Genomic DNA, 24,978 nt, shown 5'->3' with positions numbered 1-24,978 from the left:
GAGAAAGAAAGACTCTTTATGAGCTCCCTAATTGTTTACTGGGGTTAGAAGCAGTCGCAGTCAGCATCGTAAAATAAGTCTCAGTTTTATTGAGTCAGCAAACACTAATCTGGATGCTTCAGTGTCATTTATATGTTAAAGGCTAAAACTGATGACTCAACGCAGGACGTTTATATAACAAATATGGGAAAAAAAACACTAAAAATAGGTCAAATTCAAGGAGGTGTTGAGTTCCTGCAGATGCATGAAGGATCTGCAGAAGGTCTCATCGCAGAGCTTCTGAGCTGCACGTCATGATCCGAGAGCAGAGGTGGACAGAGTACTCGACCCCAGTACTTGAGTAAAAGTACAAATACTACTGGTCAAAATTTACTCTGTTACAAGTAAAAGTAGCTCAGTCAAAATATTACTCGAGTAAGAGTAGAAAAGTACTTGCTTTTAAAGGTACTTAAGTATCCAAAAGTAAATGCTTTTAAATTTACTTTAAGTAAAAGTAAGAGTAAGAGTAAGAGTAAATTTCTTATTTTCCACATCAGTAAATTACTATATTTTTTAATTTTAATTTAATTTTAATTTAATTAAATTTTTTTATTTTGTCTGTGGTTTGTCTGTAGCTTCGTTTTTTACTCGGTCGAACTCAAACATTGAGTTAAGATACGGCCAAGGATTTTGTGAAAGTCCCTGCTCCGAGTCCGGCTCATTATCAGACTCAGACGACTCAGCGGATTGTCTTTCTTCTCCTGACGCAGGCGTAGCCGTTGTTGCGGCTCTGTCTTGACAAACACAGGCTACTTTGGCGGTATCGTTTTGAGGAGGCTTGACGTATTTCCGCTTTACGTACATCCCAGTGGAGAGCGTGCACTGTGATAGGTCTCCTCCTTTGACAAAAACAGCTTGTGTCCAATAGGATTTTAGGGAAGAAGAAAAAAGAGCAGACCTGAAAGTAACGAGTACTTTTCAGCCTTCCTAGAAATTTACTCGAGTAAAAGTAAAAATATTTGTCTTGGAAATGTATTCAAGTAAGAGTAATAAGTACCAAAGAAATCTAATACTCAAGTAAAGTACAAATCCTCTGGATATGTACTTAAGTACAGTACTCAAGTAAATTTACTTCGTTACTGTCCACCACTGGCGGAGACAACTACAGGCATCTGAAAAAGTTTGGGCACCGCGTGACATGCAGATAAATACAGCATCCAGTGATTTCCAAATCTCATAAATCCATATTTTATTCACACTTGAACAAAGAAAACCAATCAGATGTTGAAGGCAATCGATTTCACCATTCGCTGACAAATACCTGCTCTTTTTGAATTTGATAACCCCTTGTGATGAAACCTGCAGGATCTAGAAGATCATGGGGTTAATTCGAAGGAAACAGACGGGAGACGAGTTTGTGTATTAAAAAACGACCTCCTGGAGGTGGAGACGTGACGATGGCATGGAGTGGAGCGAGGACTTTTAGTTAAAGTGGTTGAGACTTTGTCAAACTAGTTTCAAAGCTTGTGGACGTTTAAGCTCGCCTCCACAGTGACACCTGCTGGCCTGTTCTGGTAACGTGACCTTCCCATGATGGTTTTGGTTGAACAACGGCTCAGAAAATACTGGGACCAGGTTTAAGTTACGTCTAACTACTAGTTAAATAATAACGGCACGGCAGTTGTGTTTGATATTTAATTTTTCTGTAGTTGACTGTCTGGATACAAGTTAAAAGTTAAATGTTTTTCAGTAATCGAAATCATCAGACGTTGACCACGGCGGGTCAGTACGAGGTTGATGCAAAAACACGCTTCACATTTCTAACATTTGCTGGTTTCATGTGTGACGGAAAGTTTATGTCAGGGCTTAAACGATGTGGCGAGTCGAGGATTTAAACATCCGAACTGGTGTTTTATCTTTAACCTGAACAGGTGGAAGCAGCTTTGTGCTTTCCTTGCAGAACGTTTTTGATAAAAAGTGAAGCGTGATAAAACATTTAACGATATTAGAAACAAAGATCAATAAAAGAAAACCAACAAACAAGTCTTACATTTTTCATATGAAGGTTTTGTTTTATTACAAAACAAACTGTTTTGAGGCTGTTCAAACTTTTATTTTTAGTTCATTTCATTTGGATTTAATTCAATTTATCTACAAGTAACCATGAAAGCTTTGCAACAAAACTCCCTCAAGACGAACACAAAAATCCTTTTAACCAAAACACAAACGTGGATTAACGACGACGCGATCATCTAAGATTTGAAGGATCAACTCAACGACACAATTTTCCACAAAAACTGATCTATAGTATTGATTTTATGTCACTGCTAACTGTTGCTGTCTGCTTGTACCTCACTAATCACATGAAACCAGTAACTGACGGTCTCTATGTCTCTGTCAACGTGGTCGACTCAAGATGTCTCTTCAATTCTTTACAGTCAGGGGTCCGTTTCACAAAGCAGGTTCAACAAACTCTGAGTTTAATCCTGAACTCTTAGTTGATCTACTCTGAGATCAGAAACTCTGAGTTTTCGGTTCCAGAACAGCGGATTTGAGGTAATTTACTCAACTCTAAGTAGTTTCACCTGGAGTTAAGCGCGAGCGTGAGGGAAATAAAAAGCCAGCATCAGTAGATCGCTGATACAAGGATTCACCATGGCAACCGGCGACACAAAAGAGCGACATACATTTTCTTTTTTTTCTTTTTAACTTTATTTATCTTTTCAATTTACAAAATCCCTTTGAGGAAACGTTAGTTTGCATCTGAAGATCCACATACTTCACGCCACTGGAGTTAGAAGCATTAATACGTGCGTATGGCGAGTATGAGAGCATATTTTGAAAAAAAAATGAAATTTTATTGTCATTTAGATCAGGGCCGTCAATTGGTACGGCAGCTGCCACACCTCGGCTTCAGGGGAGAATGTAAATGTTTTTTTTTAAATACATTTATGGAATTACTCTGTATCTATTTGTATTGATGTATTCTATTACTTCATACATATAAAATAACTACAAATGCATATCAGAACAACATGATGGATTTCAGTAGGTATTATCTATCCCAACACTTGTACCCCCTCATATCTTGAAATGTCCCAGCGTCCCTGACGACAGTGGTCGCTATCAATCTCGTTTTTAGTGCGCTCTGCAGATATAATATATGTCCTTCCATTTTCTTTCTTTTTAGTTAAATCGATTTATTTTATTATATTTATGTTACTTATGTAATGACTTATGCACTTCATCCACTTTATGTCTCATACTGTATTTGTTTATTTAATTCCTTGATGCCTGACTGTCCACGGTCAATGTTCTGACTGTAATTGGAACTTTTAAATAAAGTTTGAAAAAAAAGTGCGCTCTGCAGTGTTACTAACTTACAAAAATGAAAAGGAAGCAGACAACCACGCAATAAAAAAAAAGAAAGAAGGCAAGTGATGGGTCCAGAAGATATTAACGAGGCTGTTAGCCACTGATGGATTAATTATGCAAGTTCATCTCAAAGTAAGATATAAATCCTCTTATACATCTGTTTAAGGGAAATATTTGACTTTTTTTTACTCTCCCTCTCCTTTTTGCATTTGGACTTTAACTGTTTGAAGTTAAACTGGGATGTCCCTGTGATATTGTTGCACTGACATAGTGAATAAAATACGTTGCGTTTGTCAGATACGTCTTTTCTGCTCTCTAACTCTGCCGCTTGCTGTCCGTGGTGCAGAAAACGGATGCGTATCGCGTAAAGACCCATTGGCTGAATTGACGCCACTGAGGGAGGAGACAGAGAGAAACTCCAGGTTCGCTGAAATAAACCTGGTCCCGACCAGGTTAGGTTCAGAGAGTCTGTTACTACGGTAACTGACCGAGAGCTTAAGTTACCTCTCTTTGTGAAACAGGCTAGAGTTAATCCTCTTTCTCTGGTTTGAGTTACCTCCCTTTGTGAAACGGAAAACTCAGAGTTTCCCTCATTTCAGGGTTAACAGACTCAGAGTTTTCACTAAACCTGCTTTGTGAAACGGGCCCCTGGTCTGCCATCAAAACCAGTCCAAACTGGACTGAAGCACCAAAACGTTGCAGGGCTCAGAAACCGTCCCATTGATGTTTCTCTTTTTATGAGATTTAGATTCGTCTGTCAGGGGTTTCTGAAACACATTAGAGGAGCTTGTAAACCGAGTCAACATCGAGCCCACAAGCAGCTGCAGCTGTTGATTTTTAGATGTTTCAACGGTAAATTAAGTTTTGCACAGGAACCAGCAAGAAATCCAATCTATGATATTTATAACGAGGTAAAAGTATAATGAAATGAGGTATAGTTGCTTGTGGAGATGCAGAAATAAGATCCAGGTGAACATCAGCAACATCTTAGCAGGGCAGATGAGAGATGATGCGTCGTTGTTGGACCACAGGAAGTTCACGTGGAACCAGAACCAACTTCTCATCAGTCCAAGAAAAGAAATCTGAAATCCTTTACTGGAGTGTCCAGGTGTAAACACAAGGCCAAGAGGGAACGACATCGGCAATAATCTTAGAGAAACATTTATTAGCACACATCTGGAAAAACATTTCCAAACTATCAGGAGTCAAGTTTTCTACATTAATGAAGTTAATTTCCACAAGTGTAAAACACCAAAGACAGGTGTCAACCCAACATCTTACCCCAAGTTCAAACGGAGCAACGTTCAGGGAAGAAACAAAAGTCATCAGTTCAGTAATTTGATGAAAATATCTCGTGTTTTTGTGTAAGATGTCGTATTTCTCACATTGGAGCGTCACTGATAACGGGTTCCTCACATCCTGGGCGGATAAATGTAATTTAAATGAAGTTATTAAGTCTTCAGGTCACAGACGCTGAGCAAAATAAATGACATTATTCATGAAGTCTCTTCTGCCACTTTAATGATAACAAATAGACATCATTTCACACTCGGGTAATTATTTCTTATGCATAAGAAAAGTACTTTAATAAGCCTGTAGTTAGTGGTAGTATTTGTAGATACTGAACATCTGCTTTCTTACATTTGTATAAAAATGTTATTAGAACCTTTAATGAAGTTTTCAAGGTTGCTGGATGCAAAAGATTAAAGGAAAGTGACTGAAATGAAGAAACAAGACGTTGATTTTGGATTAAGTCCAGGATAACTGGCGTTTCTGCTCGTGTGTTGTGTGTTTTGTGCAGCAGAGGGAAGCGGCGTGATCATCGTGGTGATCATCCTGTGTCTGCTGCTGCTCGCCTTCCTCGGCAGCGTCCTCTACTTCCTGCACAAGAAAGGAAAGATCCCGTGTGGACGCTCTGGAAAACAGGAGATGTAAGTGCTGCTTGTCTTCATTCTCCTCAAAACCTTCACAGAATGGCTCAGCTGCTTTTTACTGGAATGATTGACAGCTAGCCATCGCCTGTGTCCATGCCCCTATTTATCCATACGGACTAGACCTCATTTTGTCCGCTTTGTGCCAGTCATTGGGCGTCCTCCATAGCAATACCCGGGTCGTGGAGGTTGTCGTCCAACTGGCATGATCAGGTTCTGCCACCTGACAGCAGTGGCGTTAGATCAGGGGTCGGCAACCCGCGGCTCTAGAGCCGCATGCGGCTCTTTAGCGCCACCCTAGTGGCTCCTGGAGCTTTTTCAAAAATGTTTGACCTTTTTTTTCCTTTTTTTCTTCTTTTTTTTTAACTTTTTTTTCTCTTTTTTCCCTTTTTTTCTCTTTATTTCCTTTTTTTCTCTTTTTCTTCTTTTTTTCTTTTCTTTTTTTCCTTTTTCTTCTTTTTTTCTTCCCTTTTCCTTTCCTTTTTAATCTCGACATTTCGACTTTTTTCTCAACATTTTGACTTTTTTCAGGAAATTTTGACTATTTCCTCCACATTTCGACTTTTTTCACGAAATTTCTACTATTTCCTCGACATTTTGACTTTTTTCTCAAAATTTTGCCTTTTTTCTCGAAATTGTACTTCAACATTAATCTCGACATTTCGACTTTTTTTCCTCGAAATTTCGACTTTTTTCTCGACATTTCCATTTTTTTCTCGACATTTCAACTTTTTTCCTGAAGTGCATAATGAAAAAAAAATCTTCCCCAGTTATAACTAATATAGATACATGCAGCATGTGTTGTCTTCATTCTAAGGCTTATACAAGACTTTTCATTTTTTGCGGCTCCAGACATATTTGTTTTTTGTGTTTTTGGTCCAATATGGCTCTTTCAACATTTTGGGTTGCCGACCCCTGCGTTAGATGATACACCGGTTCTTGTTGATTGATCAGGAGGGAAGAAGAGGACATGGCCTGTGGGATTTGCTCCTATAGTGATTACTGGACACTGGTGGCAAGGCCACGTCTGCTGTCTTTCTCTGGCTTCTTCAGGTCATTGTTGTTAATGAAACTGGAGCTCAGGTAGACCCCAGGGAGACCACAGACCTGATGAACTCCACAATGTCGACATTGTGGAATCTTGTCCGTCACGTTCATGAATGAGTTTCTTCACCCGACTCAAACTAACCTTCTGGCCTGCTCTTAGTTAGCATTCATCGCATCCCTGCGCTACTCAATGGAGGAGAACAAGGTGGTGTCATCTGCATATTGCAGGTTAACGAGAAGGTGATTATCAAATTGTCCTCAAATCATTGAAAGGAAGAATCCTGTCCTTTTAAAATAGATGCATGAGGAATTTGGTAGGAGCTCCAACATGGAGTACTCCACAAGGGAGAATAAGTGAACTAACAAAGCTAAACAGAAAACCTGAAGATCTAATATGACTGAAACACGTGTAGTGTTACACGCTGGTCAAGATGAAATGAATGAACAAATGATAGTGTCAAAAGTTTCCTGAATCTCAATGGTTTGAACATTTAAAATCTAATATTTTTTTGTCTTTTTTTTTTAAATCTGAGCAGAAGCTTTTTAGCATCTGAGCTTGTTGACAACAGTTAAAGTCTGAGATCAACTCTGGTTTCTCTCTCTGGTCTGAGCCATTTTTAGCTGCCATTGTTAACCAGAGACACGGTTTCTGTTTGTTCTCCCACACAAACGCCTCTGAGTATGTCAAGAAGATAATGAAGTCAGAAACGTGATCTTTTTAGTCGATGAGAAATCACACAAAGCCGATTCTGTGAAAGAGAACCAGGATGTTACACAAGGAACCAACGTTAACCATTAGCTGAAGTCAGGAATAGGAATGTTTGTCGCCATCAGTTTTGCTTCAGTCGTCTGGGTTTTTGTCCGATTTCACCTGTGACCCCCATCTTTGTGTCACCAGCACCAAAGAGAAGACCACCAAAGATGACATTGTTGTGGAGATGAAGACCAACACAAAGAACGAGGAGGCTGTCCTCCTGAAGGCCGTCAACGGAGACAAAAAAGGTCCTAATGACCAGGTAACTGTCGTGGTGAGTCACCAGTTCCATCTCAGCGCCCCCTAGAGGCAGATCTGGAGCTCGTCATAGAAGAACTGGAGTCTATTGGTCCTCGTGCTGGGCGGTACCATCAGGTCTGAGAAGCCAGTTGTGGCGCTTTCCCACTAGTACCTACTCAGCCCGCCTCGCCTCGCCTTTGTGCTTCTCCACTAGTGGTGGAGGCAGGTGGAGGCGTGCTGAGTAGATACTTTTTCTGTAACTATTCTGCCAAGGTTCAAGCGGGCTGAGTCGGCTGCATCTGACGTTATCACACTACAGGCCACCGATTGGTTAGGGGGCGGGGCCGTCAACGTCTGAAATCAGCGAAAGAACGACTCTAACGGCAGTAGGAATGGGCGATATTTTACCGTTCACGATATACCGTCAAAAAAATGCCCCATGGTAAGAATTTGTCATCTTGCGGTAAAAACGATAAATTCCCGTTGATGACGTTTTTGCGTAAAACCGGATTTATGGTTCTGCGTTACATCGACGCACAACGTACGTGAAGGAAGGAAGGAAGGAAGGAAGGAAGGAAGGAAGGAAGGAAGGAAGGAAGGAAGGAAGGAAGGAAGGAAGGAAGGAAGGAAGGAAGGAAATGAGCCAGAAAGAAAGAAAGAAAGAAAGAAAGAAAGAAAGAAAGAAAGAAAGAAAGAAAGAAAGAAAGAAAGACATGAGCCAGAAAGAAAGAAAAAAAGAAAGAAAGGAGCAAGAAAGAAAGAAAGAAATGAGAAAGAAAGAAATAAGCAAGAAAGAAAGAAAGAAATGAGAAAGAAAGAAATGAGCAAGAAAGAAATGAGAAAGAAATAAAGAAATGAGAAAGAAAGAAATAAGAAAGAAAGAAATAAGAAAGAAAGAAAGAAAGAAAGAAAGAAAGAAAGAAAGAAAGAAAGAAAGAAAGAAAGAAAGAAACGAACGACAAATTCCCATTGATGATGTTTAGTAGCATTTAGTATCTTTTAGAGCAGTGATTTGGCTCCAAAGACTGAATGTGGTGATAGATTTATAGTTACAAAGGTGGAGTTGAATTGGTATTTTTTTTATCGTCATTTTTATCGTTATCGGGATAAATGCCAGAAATTATCGTGATACATTTTTTAGTCCATACCGCCCATCCCTAAACGGCAGCTTCTTGTTCGTGAAAATCTGTTTGGTGATCCAACTCAGAGGTGCAGATGTTCATAAACCTGGTGGCTGAGGAGAGAATTAAAAAGGGATCTAGACGGGCGATAAGGAACGACCAGATCTACCAGGAGTTCTGTCTCTTCATAGCTGCTCACAGCTGACTTTTCAGCAGCGCCGAGACAAACAAACAAAAAAAAAAGCTTGAAGCTTCTCTCACTCTCATTTTTCAACTTGATATCAAACACAAGCCACAGACCCAGCAGAACATATATCATCTCCTCCATGTTCTACATCTTTAGTGTTGTCTTCTTCGTTTAGATCACACAATCAAATACGTCACAGCAGCTTCGCTCCAACCCGCCTACTTCTCATCTGGGTATCGAAAATAAATCAGTTAAGGCTAGAGAACTATAGTTGTAATAACAACCTAAAAATGTGTCGCTCTATCCTCAAGTTTAAGAAATTGTTTAAAGAAAATACTGTAAATAAATATAAAACACTATAATTATAAAGTATACTATCAAAAACATTCTAGAATGTGAAACGTCAATTTTATATTTTGTCTTACTTATTTTTTTCTTCTTTATGTATTGTTTGTTTCCACCGAGTAAAAGCTAATGTCTCATATTTTTGCTGATCATAAGAAAAAAGGGTAGGCACTATAAGCTACGGCGTCAGCCTACACCTTTTCGGCAAAATAATTTTTTTTTTTTTTTTCTTTCCTTTTCATCTTGTTCTGTACAAGCCGAAATAAAGATTCATAACATAACATAACATAAATGAGGGTTAGTCGAGTCGCGCTGAGTAGGTACTAGTGTAAAAGCGCCATTAGCGACAGCTAAATCCAGTCTTTCAAGTTCAGGTTCGTTTGGTTCATCCAAAACGGGTTCAAACTGGAGTTTTAAAGTTCAATAGTAGACGCCTGAATCTCAACCTGGTCCTGAAGACTTTAAACTCTGTGAACTTTAAACTGACGTTTAATTCAAGGAACCCCTTATAGAATCTGACGACACATTTTAATTAATAAATAAATGAGCAGAAATGTAGAAAGATGGAGGCTGAGATAGGAAGTACATGTGAAATAATCCCAGCCTGGAAAACGGGGAATTTACTGTTTACATGCAGAATGTCCAGTCGTCTGCAAAAGTGATGATGTGAAAATCAAGAGTTGAATGAAGAAGAACCTCCATGACCCGGTCGCTTCGGTAGACCCACCGTCAGCAGCAGTTCACTTGAAGAAGTCGTTTCTTCTGGGACTCTTTACTCCAGACCTCCACCTAGGGCTGTTCGATTTTGCCCAAAAATAAAATCTTGATTTTTTTCTCTCAAAATCCGATTTTCGATTACGATTATTTTGTGAATTGACAAAAGGCAAAGAAATTATTTCAAATATGCAGTTTTTTTATTGAACATTTGCCCCATTGGGCTTTAAGTGCAAACTTTGCTCTTATTAAACCAAAAATGAATGAACAAAGTGCAAAACTCTGTAAAATAAGTTGAAAAAAAGTTTTAAAAAATATAATAAAATATAAAGTTTTATCTCCAAACCAAAAATGAATGAATAAAGTGCAAAACTCTGTAAAATAAGTTGAAAAAAAGTTTTAAAAAATATAATAAAATATAAAGTTTTATCTCCAAACCAAAAATGAATGAATAAAGTGCAAAACTCTGTAAAATAAGTTGAAAAAAAGTTTTAAAAAATATAATAAAATATAAAGTTTTATCTCTGGAAAAAAAAAATCAGCAAATCAGCACTTGCAAACATACAGTAAGTTATATTTCCAATTGAATAAAACAAGACATTTTCTAGGTATTGAGAGGTATTTCCATCAATCATTAATATGTGTGCAGACAAGGTAAAAAAAAAAAGAAAAAAGTGAAAAATCGATTTTACGAGTTTCACGTTTTAACATCGTTCTAATTACATAATCGCGATTACGATTTAAAATCGATTAATCGAACAGCCCTACCTCCACCCATCCACCCCCGGGCTTCACAGTGGGTCTGGGGTTCTGGACATTAAGACCAAACATCTCCACTCTGGTCTTATCTGTCCAGAGGAGGTTTTTCCAGAAGTCTGCTGGTTTGTTCAGATCCAGTTTTCTGAACAAACCAGCAGACTTCTGGAAAAACCTCCTCTTAACAAACCGTCCTGGTTCAGTGCTCAGTGAGGTACGGAGACTCGATGGCGACGGAGCTGCTGGGTTTTTTGTATTTCGTGTATTTTACACGGTCAGATCTTGCAGCACGTTTGCTGAGATGTCCACTCCTGGGAAGAGTGTCAACCGTCTCCCGATAGAGACCAAAGCTGCTCATCAACCTGGACGCGGCTAGAAAACCATGTCCAAACTTTGCTGATGTCGTTCCTAGTTGGCATCGAGTTAGAAACCAAGTCCCCCGGTCCGCCGCACGTGCAGTAAAAAGGTTTGACGGTGACTCGTTTGTTGAATGTTTGGTGTTGGTGTCAGACGTGAAGCTGACGGCCTCCTCTGTCTCCACAGTGAAACCCTGACGGTCCAGCGATGATGTCATTCAGCGGACGGCGGGTCGCGTGAAGCCAGCGGTCGGAGTGTGTCGGATCTGAGTCGACCGGAGACACTCCCACCAACCTGCGACCTGCAGACCCCTCCTCCCTCGTTTCCTGCTCTGTTCTCTGCAGTATTCAGTAGATTTACACGGAAACCCACGTCACACATCTGCATGTACGGACGAACAGTGTTTTATCTCAACAGTCAGTCTTTGATTTCCAGCTGTGTTTACTCTGTTTTCATGAACGTGTATATATTATATATATTTTGTTATTTAAGATTTTTGGACGGTCATATTTGTTTTGTTTCACGGTCTGGCTCGTTTTTAGTTCGTGGGTCCAGGTGAGATTTAAGACGGTAAATCATGTTCAAACCGGGTTCTGAGAGATTTGACAGCATTTGGTGGAAACCGTTGTTAAAATTGACCAAAAAAAAAACAACCAAGAAACGAGAACCAGACTTTCCTCGAAAATCAGCATTTTGTTTGAGTGTTTGTGCATCGTTGAGACACACTGGTGGCCTTCTTCTTCTCTTCATCTTCTTTTTCTGCAAACTGCTGTGGAGCCGCCGTACTGTTTGTAAATATCAGTAGTGTAGAGACCGCTCCAGAGCTCCGGAGCGGTCGGCCTCTGTTCCAGCTGTTGGACATCAAACCAATAAAAGATTTTAGTTTCTCTTGAACCTCCTTTTCCCTGAAGAGGCGTCCTGGTATTTTTGCGCCTTGAGCTGCAGGATTTCTAAACTCGACAATCGAGCGAGTTTAAGGGGTTTTTCTGTTAAATAAATGGAGAACGTGGTTTCTGAAGTCTGTTTGATCGCTACGTTGGACTCACCGAACTGAAACAAAGTCCTGAGACGCTTTTCTGACCCGGGAACTCGGGATCAGGCCTCGTCGCATCAGTTTACTGATTTTAAGCCGACGTCTTGCGTCTGAAAGCAGCACGAGGCGTCTTCTGGAGCTTGTCGGGATGAAAGCTTCAGTAAAAACTTTCAGCTCCGTGAGTCAAACGTAATTTTAATGTTTGAGGCTCAAACGGGGGCAGATGGTGCAAAAATACCGCAGGGCCCCTTTTCAAGGCCGATGTTGTGAAAATCACTGTTTTTGTTGTGAAATGTTTGTCGGGTTGCCGAGAGCAGCGCGTCGCCCTGATGACTGATAACTCATGTTTCTCATGTTGATTTTTTACTTTTGCCCCTCAGTGATCGTGTGCAGGACGTCCTGACGTCATATCTGTGATCAGTCTGTGAATATTTTGGTTTAAATACCTTTTTTTGTTTAGTTAGAAACTGAACTTTGCATTTCTGTTTTTGTGTAAATTATGTACTGTACATGTGATTCTCTGAAGCTTGTGTTTGTTTATTCTTATTTTTTTATTTTGCAAGGAAATAATGCCAAATAAAAGGTTTCGTTTGAACAAAAGAGCACTTCTGCTGTGGTTTCTGCAGAGGTTAGAGAGCGACGGGAACGGTCCGGCGGGGGGGAGGGAGGTGGGAAGGAGCCTCCAAACCGCTGTCATCAGCTGGAAACGACTCCGGCTGAAGCTCAGGTTTCTGTTTCTGGACGGAAAACGCGGCCGACATCTGCGACGCATTCAGGGCTGCGGAAGAAATCAGGAAAAGCTCCAAACGTCCCGGTTGAAACGGCTCCCTCATCTCAGAGATTAGAGAGCTCAGACAGAAAAACAAAGGCAGAAAAATCTAATTGGAGCTGGCGTTTACAGACGTCCACAAACACGGGCGTGTACAAGTCGGTGCCCTCGTTTTATCCAGTTTACTTTGTGTAAGAACGTAATAAAGATCTGGTTGCAGGGACTCTATTAGAGCAAATACACTCACAGAATTATTTACTTAACAAAAATTAAGCCAAAAACAAGCAGTGGTGGACAGTAACGGAGTAAATTTACTTGAGTACTGTACTTAAGTACATATCCAGAGGATTTGTACTTTACTTGAGTATTAGATTTCTTTGGTACTTATTACTCTCACTTGAATACATTTCCAAGACAAATATTTTTACTTTTACTCGAGTAAATTTCTAGGAAGGCTGAAAAGTACTTGTTACTTTCAGGTCTGCTCTTTTTTCTTCTTCCCTAAAATCCTATTTTTAGACGGATATTGGGAGACAGTTTGTTATGCTCTATATTGCTATATTGTACTGGTACATGTCCTTCCTGTAAAGTTAAGTGACTTCAACATTGAGTTATTGAAAGCAGAGATGTAGTTTTTTGTAAAGCAGTGGTCTTTGAAGGGGATCCAGACTTAGTTGGATGGTGCAGGTTCATTTGGTTTCAGTTCATGATTGTTAATAAACTCTGCATCATCTGCTGTCCTCTTATGATCCCATTCATTTGATTTGTTCTTGGTGTTTCTGCAGGTTTTATATAACATTGTGGTTCTAAAAGCAGCACATCAGTGCAGCTGGTTTCAAAGAGTTAATTCTCAGAAACAAGAGTTAAAAAATCCTTAAATTAATTTAGAAAAAATATAGTAATTTACTGATGTGGAAAATAAGAAATTTACTCTTACTCTTACTTTTACTTAAAGTAAATTTAAAAGCATTTACTTTTGGATACTTAAGTACCTTTAAAAGCAAGTACCTTTCTACTCTTACTCGAGTAATATTTTGACTGAGCTACTTTTACTTGTAACAGAGTAAATTTTGACCAGTAGTATTTGTACTCTTACTCAAGTACTGGGGTCGAGTACTCTGTCCACCTCTGACACCAAGTACCACCATGACTCAGCAGCATGAGGATGAGGATCCTCCTCCAGCAGCAACTTCAGCTCCTTCACAGCATTCACTCTGTCAGAGCCTTCCTACCGGGTCCAGGTCTGAACTGAATTATTTTTACTTCTGGTCCTGTCACATGACCCAGTTTCAGTCAAGTATCTGGACTACAGAGGAGTTTGTGGTCTGCTGAATGACAACAGGGGTCAAAGGTCATGTAGCTGCTAAAACATCATCCCTCCACTACTGCCACTGAGGTGTTTCTGCTGAAATGCTGGACTTTGGTTTCTCCAAACATTAAAATCTCCAGAAAGTTCAACTCACAATAGAAGCTGCTCCGTCACCTCCACATTAATCTGCAGCAAAACCTCCGTCTTTTAAAACATCACTGATGTCTTTCCTTCTTAGGGCCAAATCCACAAAGAATAGATTGCGCCCGCAAATTGCGCCGCATTTGCGCCCGCAATTTGCCCCGCTTTAAGGTCCTATTCACAAAAGATTTTGCTCTAATGATATGCCGGCGCAAACACGCCCATAAAGTTTTACAGCTGAGTGCAATTTTCCCTTGTCTGAGTAAGTGAGCGGAGCTGTTTCCAGTGTTCTCCATATTTCAGCACACACATTGGTCGATAATGAAAACTGCAGAGAGCACAACAGCCTCAACTTTCACGTATTTGTACTTCTCTAGTATTTCGCATGTATGACATAAGCTAATGAAATGTCAAATGTTAAGAGGCTGTGCGCATTTACGCACAAGGCACAGCACCGGTAACTTCATTAACACCGGATCGGGATCAGATCAGGATCTAATGGTAATTCATGTTCTGTGTTTTGCTACACACACCTACAGGTCAGCTGTTAAACACACACATTCTAGATTTATATGTTTATATGGTGGAATTGTTTGTAATAAAGCAGCCCCTTACTGTATGGATGAATCCTGAGCTCCATCCTGTTATTTTTATTTTTAAATCCGATAAGTCCACAACCCCACTTGATCTGACTGTCTACAGTCATGTCTGACTGTAGATTTCACCTTTAATATCATTCAGTATCACACAGGCTTGAATGATATTGAAGAGAGAGAGAGAGAAGCAGAGACAGACGGGGAGTGAGGAGTGAGTTTGCGCGCAGTTAATACACGCTTCGAAAAGACGGTATTTGCTCCACTTTTTTTGCGTGTGGCAAATAGCGCTGGCCTTTGTGAATTAGATGGTTTTTGCAATGAGGCTTATTTGCATAGAAAGTGGGAAATTTTGCACCGAATGTATGAATATTACCTAATTTACATGCATGCAAATGGCACAGGCGCACCATGACACTATCTGCTTGGCAGCGCAGTTTGTGGTGCAATTCGCCCTTTGCGGGTGCTTTGTGAATTAGACGCTCTCTTTTTGTCTCATTTGCACCGGTTTAGCGGCCGCAAAAGCCGCGCAATCCTTTTGTGGATTTGGTCCTTAGTGTTATGTTAACGCACACCTGAATTCTTCAGATCAACTAACTGCCTAAACACCTGCTGATGATGAGCTTCACTGGGCTGAAACTTCCTCTTAGATCCTGCAGCAGCAGTGAGGAGGTACGTGGTATTGCCCACGTGTTTTTTGTTTTTCTCGTCGATGTTTAACTGTAAAAGTTGATTTGTTTTTGTGTAACGCCAAGACAAACATCTGTGATCTTGGCGGTTTCCAGAAGCGTTCTTTCATCTCAGGGTCAGGTCTTTTTCTTCTTTTTTTTCCCCCAAAGGCCTGAAGATCATCTGATCATCTGTTTCCTGTCCCCAGCCTACAGAGATTCCTACAGTTTCTGTAAACCTTTTGATGACATCACCTCTCCGGACAAGAGATTTAAAGTCTTCACAATTACTCTGAAAGTGCTTCGCTATTTGTGGACAGTTTTTCCAGATGTTTCGTCTCAGGCTGTTCGTTTTCACTGACGTTAACATTCTCGCACAAACCACACAGATCAAACGTTAAAGAAAATACAGTTTAATTAAAAATCTTAATGGCTTAGGCATGAAAACATGGCAGCACAATGAATGCAGAGGATATTAAAAAGACAATAAATAAATTCATATCTACACAGGCAATAACAAAGCAATGAACTCTTAAGTTAGTTTGTGTTGAGAAGGCTAGCTGAGAAGATTAACCAACAGAGACGGTTAGTTACTGGATGTGAAGAGTTTACCGGCGAGTCTGAAGGAAACACGGCGATGAGTCAACGTGGAGGAAAGTTTGTCCCGCAGACTTCAGTCCAGAAGTGAGACACGTTTCTAGCCAAGTGTTTTTACAGATGTTTTAGCGACTGCAGGTGCATCATCACAACCGCAGGAGTTTTAGTCTGAGATCGTAGAATCCTTTTACACATGTTGATGTTTAAAGAAATAAAATAAACGAGTCAAACCAGTAGGATGAGATCTTTTCTTTACAACCAGAGCTACTGAGACAAACGTGTCTGCAACAACTCTGGTAGTTACAATGTTTGTCCAGCAGAAAGCGCCACCGCGCTCGGCGTTAAATACTATAAGAGTTTTAGTTCTGGTCCGTTCAGACGGGGATTTATACGATTATTTGGAGGAAGTAGATGAATGCAGGGAAAAGGTTTCTGTTTTTAAAGCGATGATTTCATTGCTTGTCATCAAGTTCAGGGTTGAAGAGTTTAACATCTAATATGTGGATTAGTTCAACAAAACAGGTCAGATTTGAACTTGAAGTCGCCAAACAAACAGTGTTAATTAATCCTTGTGAGTCAACACCAATATTTGCTGAGCATGATCAAATAATATATTTCATATTTCATAACCGGATTTCGTTTATGAAATACATATGAATCTGTAATTTTATTAACTGTAGAAAACACAAAAAGTCTGAATTAATTTTATAATTTTGGAGATTTGTGACTTTAGGAACTCAACTCTGTGAGTAAAACCTCCAACATCATCACACCAGTGAATATTTGAGTCTGATTACAATTCTTAATCAAGGAGATTTTCATTTTGCTGTAACTGAGGACTGACTGATCTTCTGGTGGCTCCAGATACTGTTCATGTAACGGAAACGTCTCCGTTTCATCATCTAAAACATCTTAATTCAAACGTTTGTGGAATGTTTGAGGGGTGAATCTGCAACGACCAGCTCGGTTTCCCTCCCTGAGACGCCCGTTTGGCTCCAACACAGATCTCAAATTCAAAGTAAAAGTTCAAACGTTCATCTTCCTTCTGCAGACGTGAACGTTTCTGGGTTTGTCTGTAAATATCTGAAGATGGCCGTGAAGTTAGCTGCTGCGAGGAGAGTTATTAGAACGCAGAAGTGGAACAGATTAACGTCCAGTCAGAACGGTCTGAAGAGCCGGCCGGGTCCTCAAGTTTTCCCAGGATTCATAGCTGAGAAGAGGAACACGGGCCCAGGTCTGAGACTGTTGTGACTTGCTGACCTGGTTTACCTTTTAGGAATCGTTTTAGACTCAGGCCCCGCCCGCACTACTTCAAGTTCATTGCTAAACGACACTGGTCCTCATCCACACTGGAACCTCCCAGATCTCCGTCCTCATTACACCAGAAACACCAACGACTGACACTTTTGCTCCGTGGACTTGCAGACCAGTGAAAACGGGCTGAAAACGCCACAGGAAGCAACAGCCGGCTCCTCCTCCCGCACATGTAGCTGCAGCTCAGATGTGGAGTTAAAGGTAGGGTAAGTAATTCTACCGTCTCCCCTTCATACACCAGCTGCCCATCTCATAAGTACACTTTAGTAAAAAAAAAAACAATAAAAACATGATCCTCGTTCACCGTTATAACTGAAAACAGCCAGAACAAACATGATCAATCACTGACAGGAGGCGGGGCATCTCATGAAGGGTGAGTTTCTCAGGTCGAGGAGCTTCTTCTTCATGATTTGTTAATGTGAACATTTGAACATTAAGTTGTAGCGGTCCGTCCGCACAGCTGCGTTTGTTTCCTTCAGTTTATTACGAGCGCAAATAAAATCCAGCCGCCATGTTTGTTGGTATCGGTAGTCGACCCGTCACCCTGGTGGACAGGTCGCCTAGCAACCAAATGAACGTGGGGGTATGAAGGGTAGTGACGTAAACAATGTTTGGAAAGTAAAGATGCACGATCACCTGAAAACTCACCGTTAGCTTCACATTAGAGCAAGTAGACGTGTGGGGTTTGGTGTGGGCGTCGCCTAAAGCCGCCCTGACCACACCCTCACACAGGAAATGATGAAATTAGAAGAAAAACAACTCTAGCTCAGTTATTGTTAGCACAACAAACATCGATGAACACCATGAGAGCACAGCTGAACACGGAGGAGCCAACCACAGCGATGCAACGACGCCAAGCAACGCCATACTGGACCCAAACGCCACAGACGCCACAGAGCTCGGCTAACGTCCGACTAAACTTTGTACGCCAGAATCAACCCAGGAAGCCCGGAGGAGCCGCGGACAGCGGGACTGGAGGGAGACGCTCCAGCAGTCAAAGCTTCTGTCATGCATGAACCGGCGGACGCCAACGTCCCTCTGGTCCTTCTGGCTGAACCTCCAACCTCCGGGGCGGTTACTTGGCACTGGCTCCAAAGTAGTCCAACTAAAACCTTGGAAAGTAAATAATACCCGACACATAGCCACAACTGACTTTGGATGTTTGTCTTCTGAACGCAGAACTGCAGGAAAGTGCTCGGCAGAGGTGTCCATGGCAACGGCACGGAGCGGCGGCGCGGACGACGAGCCGGACCGGAGCGACTATGTGGCGATGTGCGCCGCGGAGGGGATGGAGACGAACTCGCGCAGGATGTTCTTGGCCGTCTCCAGGTTGTTCTGGGCGATCATCAGGGCCTTCTGGATGTCCTGGATGGAGTAGCCCTGGGACATCAGGCACTCGATCTCCCCGTTCAGGGCCAGGCTCCCCGGGCCGCTGGGAGGAGGAGGAGGAGGAGGAGGAGCAGGGGGACACGAGGCCGAGGAGGGACCGGGGAGCTCGGGCAAGGGAGCAGAGAACTCGCGGTTGAACGGTCGAGGCCGCCGGTCCGAGTTGGCTCGACGTGGGAGCGGTTTGGGGGGGCGCTCAGGCTCCACTCCTGCTGCAAAGGCACCTGGGAAAAACATGAGGAAGTTGGTTGACGTCAGAACACGGAGGGTAAACTGGGGAGTTTTTATTTATGTAATAACTAGGGGTGTAACAATATATCGTGCCACGAAATTTTGCGATACAAAAACGTCACGAAAGGTGTCGTGGAGGTGACAAAGTGTATCGCGATATTGGGTTATTAATATTAATCTATTGTGTTGACTAGTAATGCGTGCCGACCGCGCCTCGATCCGCGGACCAAAATCTTAGTCCACTCAGAAGAAACTAGGACCGTTTTGAGCTCTGAACCTTTACTTATGTAAGGCCGGTGTAGAGTTAAGCCTTACCTTATTAAATTAAACCTTTTTAGTAGGATAAACACGGGGGGAACTTCTTCCGAGTTCGAGTGTACTTTAAAGTCCGCTCTACAGTGTAGGATTTTAGAACGTCAACACAGCAGCTAGTGCCGTACTGTGGCGTATCACTCCGCCCAATCTAAAACAGACTAATCACTACAGAAAAACTGACTAGTGTCATTATAGTCCCTGATTTACATCAGAATATAAAGAATATATTTATAAAATAATGAACCCTGAATTACCAAAATAACCTTCTTAACAAAAATAAATCTCCTCTTACACTTATAAGGTGAGCATGAATCAATCTTTTTTATGATGTAAAAATGTATTTATTTACTTGTATTTATTTATTTATTAAATTTTAGTTGTTACATTTCTGGAAAAGGAAAAAGTCAAATCATACATGAGAGAAACTATTCAGTTTCATACAAGTAAAAATATTTTGCCACAAACTGAAGATGCATAATGCAAACCTGACATTTACTTTTAGTTCAGTTTATGGAAAATGGTTGGCCTGGCTTTCTCTTTAAAACTTAAACAGTTATAAAACATTATAAACTGTAACAATAGAGCAAATGCACAGCATTGTTTTGTATTTTGTGTCTTTCAAATAAAAGAACATTTTTTCTAGTCATATATTCCTCATTCAAGGTTTTAAAAAAAATACTGCTATAATATCGTATCGGTATCGTGATCTCAATATTGTGTATCGTACCGTATCGTGAGATTAGTGTATCGTTACACCCCTAGTAATAACTGATCGGGGGTCATGTTCTGAAACAGGTCAGATGAGCTGGTCCATCTCCGCTTCTCAGATCAGCAGATATTCAGGAACCTACGTCGAGAACCGGAAACCTTCACGACGAGCAGCCGCGCTCGTGTGACGTGTTCAGTACGTCATTTCACCCAGAGACAAGAGGACGTCCTTTCAGAGGACAAGTATGGAAGCAGAGGAACGTACTGGTGTCCAGTGGCGCGTCGATGCTGAGGGTGCTGAAGGCGGCGGCGGGACCGCTGATCTCTGATACGGTTCTTCTGGTGGGGGCGGGGGGGACGACGGGCCGGGGACAGTCGTAAATGTCCTCCGCACTCGTGTCCTCCTTCTTGTCCTGGGAGACCACAGCTGGATGTTGCTCTGAAACACAAACGTCACCATGACGACCTCGCAGCCCATAAAACAGAACACCATTTTTACATTCCGACAACAGGAGAGTAAACGAATGAACGTCCAGCGAACACAGCTGGAACAGCTGGAACAGCTGCTTCCTGCTTTACCGGTGTCGGCCGCCGGCGCCGCCTCCGAGCCGCCGGCCTGAGCCTGGATGATGCACATGGACTCGTACACTTGGGGGTCCTCGGTGTCGCTGTCGCCGTCGCCCGGCTCGCTGCTGAAGTGATAGTGATAGTTCTTTATTGTCATTATAACGTATGTACAACGAAATTAAAAGTGCTCTCCAGTCAGCGCATCAGATATAAAATAATAAAATAAATGAAAAATAATCCAATAAAATGTCATTTAAAGCAGCACAATGTAACTTTTAGCTTTTGTTGAGTTTGGCGGCTCCTTTGGACAAAAGCAGTAGTGTGGCAGGGTTCCTACCATGCACCTCAAAGTTACATAGTGCCAGTGAAGGCGATACAGACTAGGTCTGTGTTGAAAAAAATCGATTCTCCGATTTTAAATCGATTCTCATATTAATTCCTAAAAATCGATTCATATGTCTAAAGAGCGATTTAAAAAAAAAAAAAAAAAAATTTTCATCATTACATTACAACTTTTGGTACTTTTTTGTTTATGCCCAAGAAAGGAATATTTTGTTGGACACGAGAATAACTGGTGCCATGTTTTTGCCTTTAAATATGTTTAAAGGTATGAAAACATTAAAGTTTTCAGTTATAATTGCATAAATTGCCTATATTTCTTTGCTTTATATACTGTCTTGGGGTTACATTTGCATAAATGTTAAAAACCAAATTCTCATAAATGGGGAAAAAATAAAAGCGATTTCTTTCGTCCTCTGTTTCCTCCCTGAATCTGTTAGATAATTCTGCCCCACATGATGTTTCTGAAAGCAGTTCTATCAGCATTCTGGGAGCTGATTGGTCCTTACAGCATCATTAGCTGCCAATATTTGCTGTTTAATCTCAATATAATACTAGTATTAATATATTGCAGAACTACAGTCATATAATTCATGCAACAGCTGAAAAAACAGTTTTATTAACAGTAACCCAAATCAATATCGGATCGAATCGGATCGTGATAATCGATTCTGAATCTTAAGAATCGGAATCGAATCGATCCCCAGCCCTAGTACAGACCCCTCAGACCATGACAGGTGTCATTAAACCTGTTGGAAGTTGATGTACCATCACAGTAACTCTGGAAATATTATATTAAGGTGGAAAAGTTACATAGTGCTGCTTTAAAATATAAACAAATAAAATAAACATATATATCTCTAGACACATTCACCCTTCCACATCAACACACGGACCCCACAAGAACCTTCATCAGCTTACGATCATCTTTGTTATTGTTATTGCACATTAGCTCCTGTTTTTGTTAAGAGTGGTTATTGCTGTTGGATAAAAGCTGTTTGAGTCTGTTTGTCCTCGTTTTCATGAGTCTATCGTTTCCCAGATGGCAGCAGTTCAAACAGCGAGTTTCCGGGGTGTGAAGTGTCTTTTATTATATTTTGGGCTTTTTTCTGGCAACAGGAGCGGTGTTGGTCTTCCAGAGTGGAGAGAGGGAAGAAAGAGGTGAAAATCATTTCACAGCTCTGCGTCCCCCTATTCAGAGGACTGTAACTAAAGCCTCCTTCAGCTTCTCGCTCACGTCCCTAAACCCCCACTCAGCTCTGCGTCTTTAATATTTCAGCTGAGTTTCCCGGTCACCCCCCCCTCCACTGATGAATGAAACCCAGGTCCTGGTTTTTACCCTCCATCATCATTTCATCAAAGAGCCAAACCGTTAGAAGCTGCTTTCATCTCCTTGAACGCTGCATGTTCTTCTTCTTCTTTGCTGAATTATTTAAGAGCGCGTCCGTCAGCGGTTGAGAACTAACGGGGCCGTGTCTGAGCCCGCGTGAGGCTGTGGCGCCACCTGCTGGACTCAGACCTGCGGGTGAACGGGTCTGGGCTCAGAAGTTCATCCCAGACGGTTTAAACGAGCCCTCAGCTTCGTGTGGGGAAGTTATTTCCTGGATCGCTCTTCTGGACGAGAACAAAAGTATCTGACCACAGCTGCTAAAGACTGAGTTCAAGCAGAAGACGGAGGGAGCGACGTAAACAATGCCAACAGTGTTCTGTAGAGCAGATGAATCTCCGTCCGGGTGTGGAGGATGCTGGGAGAACGTCACCATCAGTGAGGTTTGGTGGAGGAGGGATCCTGGGACGGATCCGTCCTTCTGGATTTTTGGCTCCTCGTCTCCGGTGAAGCACAATCTTCATCCTGGACGATGTCAGGCGTTCAGAGAAGCTCGTCTTTTGTTCCCTCAATGACCAGGAAGACCTGGTTTCAAGAAGTGGACTGGTCCCGACCTCAACACCATCCAGAACCCCCGGGATGAACTGGAACGGAGGTGGAGTTGCTGGTGTAACGGTCATGTAAGGGTTGACCCAGCAGTTGAGCCGTCTGAAAGATGACTTCAAAACTAATGGCGCTTTTCCACTAGTACAGGGGTCAGCAACCCGCGGCTCTAGAGCCGCATGCGGCTCTTTAGCGCCGCCCTAGTGGCTCCTGGAGCTTTTTCAGAAATGTTTGACCTTTTTTTTTCCTTTTTTTTCTTCTTTTTTTTCCTTTTCTTCATTTTTTCCCTTTTTCCTTTCCTTTTTAATCTCGATCTTTTGACTTTTTTCTCGTAATTTTGACTTTTTTTCTCGAAATTTTGACTTTTTTTCTCTCGACATTTTGACTTTTTTCTCTCGACATTTTGACTTTTTTTCTCGACATTTTGACTTTTTTTCCTCGACATTTTGACTTTTTTTCTCAACATTTAGACTTTTCTCGAGATTGTACTTCAGCATTAGACTTTTCATTTTTTGCGGCTCCAGACATATTTGTTTTTTTGTGTTTTTGGTCCAATATGGCTCTTTCAACATTTTGGGTTGCCGACCCCTGCACTAGTACCTACTCAACTCGACTTGGCGCTTCTCACTGGGGGTCGAGGCGTGATACTTTTTCTGTTTCTATTCTGCCGAGGTTCTGAGTCGACCCTGGATCTGATGTCATCACACTACAGGCCACCGATTGGTCGGGGGGTTGGAGTCAGACGTCTGAGTCAGGAGGAGGAAATCAGTGAAAGAGCGACTGACGGCTTCTTGTTCATTTTATTCCAGCAGCAACGGCAGCAGAGGTCTGTTTGGTGATCCAACTCTGAGGTGCAGATGTTCATAAACCTGGTGGCCGACGAGAGAATTAAAAAGGGATCTAGACGGGCGATAAGGAACGACCAGATCTACCAGGAGCTCTGTCTCTTCATAGCTGCTCGCGGCTCCAGCTGACTTTTCAGGGCGCCGAGACAAAACAAAAAAAAAAGAAAAGCATTGCCGCTTTAAACTTCTTTCACTCTCATTTTTTAACTTGATATCGAACACCAGCCCCAGACCCAGCAGCACATCTATCATCTCCATCTTTAGTGTTGTTGTCTTCTCTGTTTAGATCACACAATCAAATACGTCACAGCAACCCGCCTACTGGGTATTTAAAAGAAACAGGCGAGACGAGTCGCGCTGAGTAGGTACTAGAATAAAAGCGCCATAAGATCGGGGGACGTTTTTACGAGACTGCAGACAGTGTCAACAGTCAATCAAACAATGCTTCTAAGACACAGTTTTTAAGGATCCTGTTTCCTCAGAGCCTCCTCACATCTGGCACCCGCGTCCCCGAGGATCTGAATCTGTCTGGGCGCTGATGATCCGTTCAGCTGGTGGCGTTGTTTTATATCCGTCTTTGTAGTGATGAGGATGTGAGATCATCTTTTAATGATCAGGAACTCCCAGAAGTTTGGTTTTGTCACACAAGAAGAAACCAAGTAAATGGAGGCCCAACGTGGTCCTGCTTACCTGACGTCGCTCTGGTTGTTGGTCTGTGGCGCGGGAGGAACCAAAGAGCCCGTTATGACCCACTGGACGCCGGAAACGGGGAGGGAGGTGGGACTCATGTACTCGTTTTCCTCAGAGTCAGATGATGGTTTTTCTCCTCCGGAAACCACCGACAGAGACCTGAGAAGACATTTCCAATGAGCGTGCAGCTCTGAGCCCGGTTCCCAGGCTCTTTACTCCTTGTGTTACGTGTCGATGCTAGGGATGGGCGGTATGGACTAAAAAATGTATCACAATAATTTCTGGCGAATGAAAGAAAGAAAGAAAGAAAGAAAGAAAGAAAGAAAGAAAGAAAGAAAGAAAGATGAGCGAAAGAAAGAAAGAAAGAAAGAAAGAAAGAAAGAAAGATGAGCGAAAGAAAGATGAGCGAAAGAAAGATGAGCGAAAGAAAGATGAGCGAAAGAAAGAAAGAAAGAAAGAAAGATGAGCCTGAAAGAAAGAAAGAAAGATGAGCGAGCGAAAGAAAGAAAGAAAGAAAGAAAGATGAGCGAGCGAAAGAAAGAAAGAAAGAAAGAAAGATGAGCGAGCGAAAGAAAGAAAGAAAGAAAGAAAGAAAGATGAGCGAGCGAAAGAAAGAAAGAAAGATGAGCGAAAGAAAGAAAGAAAGATGAGCGAAAGAAAGAAAGAAAGAGCGAAAGAAAGAAGAAAGAGCGAAAGAAAGAAGAAAGAGCGAAAGAAAGAAGAAAGAGCGAAAGAAA

At 41.7% G+C, this 24,978-nt stretch overlaps 2 protein-coding genes across 4 annotated transcripts in view; one reads left to right on the top strand and one right to left on the bottom strand.

Annotated features, from left to right (window-relative positions):
• Window positions 1–12,432, top strand: part of mcama (melanoma cell adhesion molecule a) — an 83,836-nt gene extending 71,404 nt beyond the window's left edge. Inside the window, exons 14-16 of one of the 2 annotated variants that reach the window (XM_061740380.1) lie at window positions 5,156–5,285; window positions 7,231–7,348; window positions 10,993–12,432. In XM_061740380.1, the coding sequence (XP_061596364.1) occupies window positions 5,156–5,285; window positions 7,231–7,348; window positions 10,993–10,995 (251 nt within the window). In that variant the 3' untranslated portion in view covers window positions 10,996–12,432. Of the gene's footprint in view, window positions 1–5,155; window positions 5,286–7,230; window positions 7,361–10,992 lie in introns of both variants that reach the window. The other variant, XM_061740379.1, reaches the window with a different exon arrangement.
• Window positions 12,433–15,716: 3,284 nt separating this feature from the next.
• Window positions 15,717–24,978, bottom strand: part of LOC133459949 (E3 ubiquitin-protein ligase CBL-like) — a 29,912-nt gene continuing 20,650 nt past the window's right edge. The window contains exons 12-15 of one of the 2 annotated variants that reach the window (XM_061740377.1): window positions 24,242–24,400; window positions 20,450–20,562; window positions 20,136–20,309; window positions 15,717–18,840 (exon numbers count right to left, since the gene is read on the bottom strand). In XM_061740377.1, coding sequence (XP_061596361.1) covers window positions 18,491–18,840; window positions 20,136–20,309; window positions 20,450–20,562; window positions 24,242–24,400 — 796 coding nt within the window. In that variant the 3' untranslated portion in view covers window positions 15,717–18,490. The remainder of the gene's footprint in view (window positions 18,841–20,135; window positions 20,310–20,449; window positions 20,563–24,241; window positions 24,401–24,978) is intronic. The other variant, XM_061740378.1, reaches the window with a different exon arrangement.

The sequence above is a fragment of the Cololabis saira genome, chromosome 14 (genome assembly GCF_033807715.1).
Source record: "Cololabis saira isolate AMF1-May2022 chromosome 14, fColSai1.1, whole genome shotgun sequence".
In the NCBI taxonomy this organism is placed as follows: domain Eukaryota; kingdom Metazoa; phylum Chordata; class Actinopteri; order Beloniformes; family Belonidae; genus Cololabis; species Cololabis saira.
This window is presented reverse-complemented; position numbering and strand designations above follow the sequence as displayed.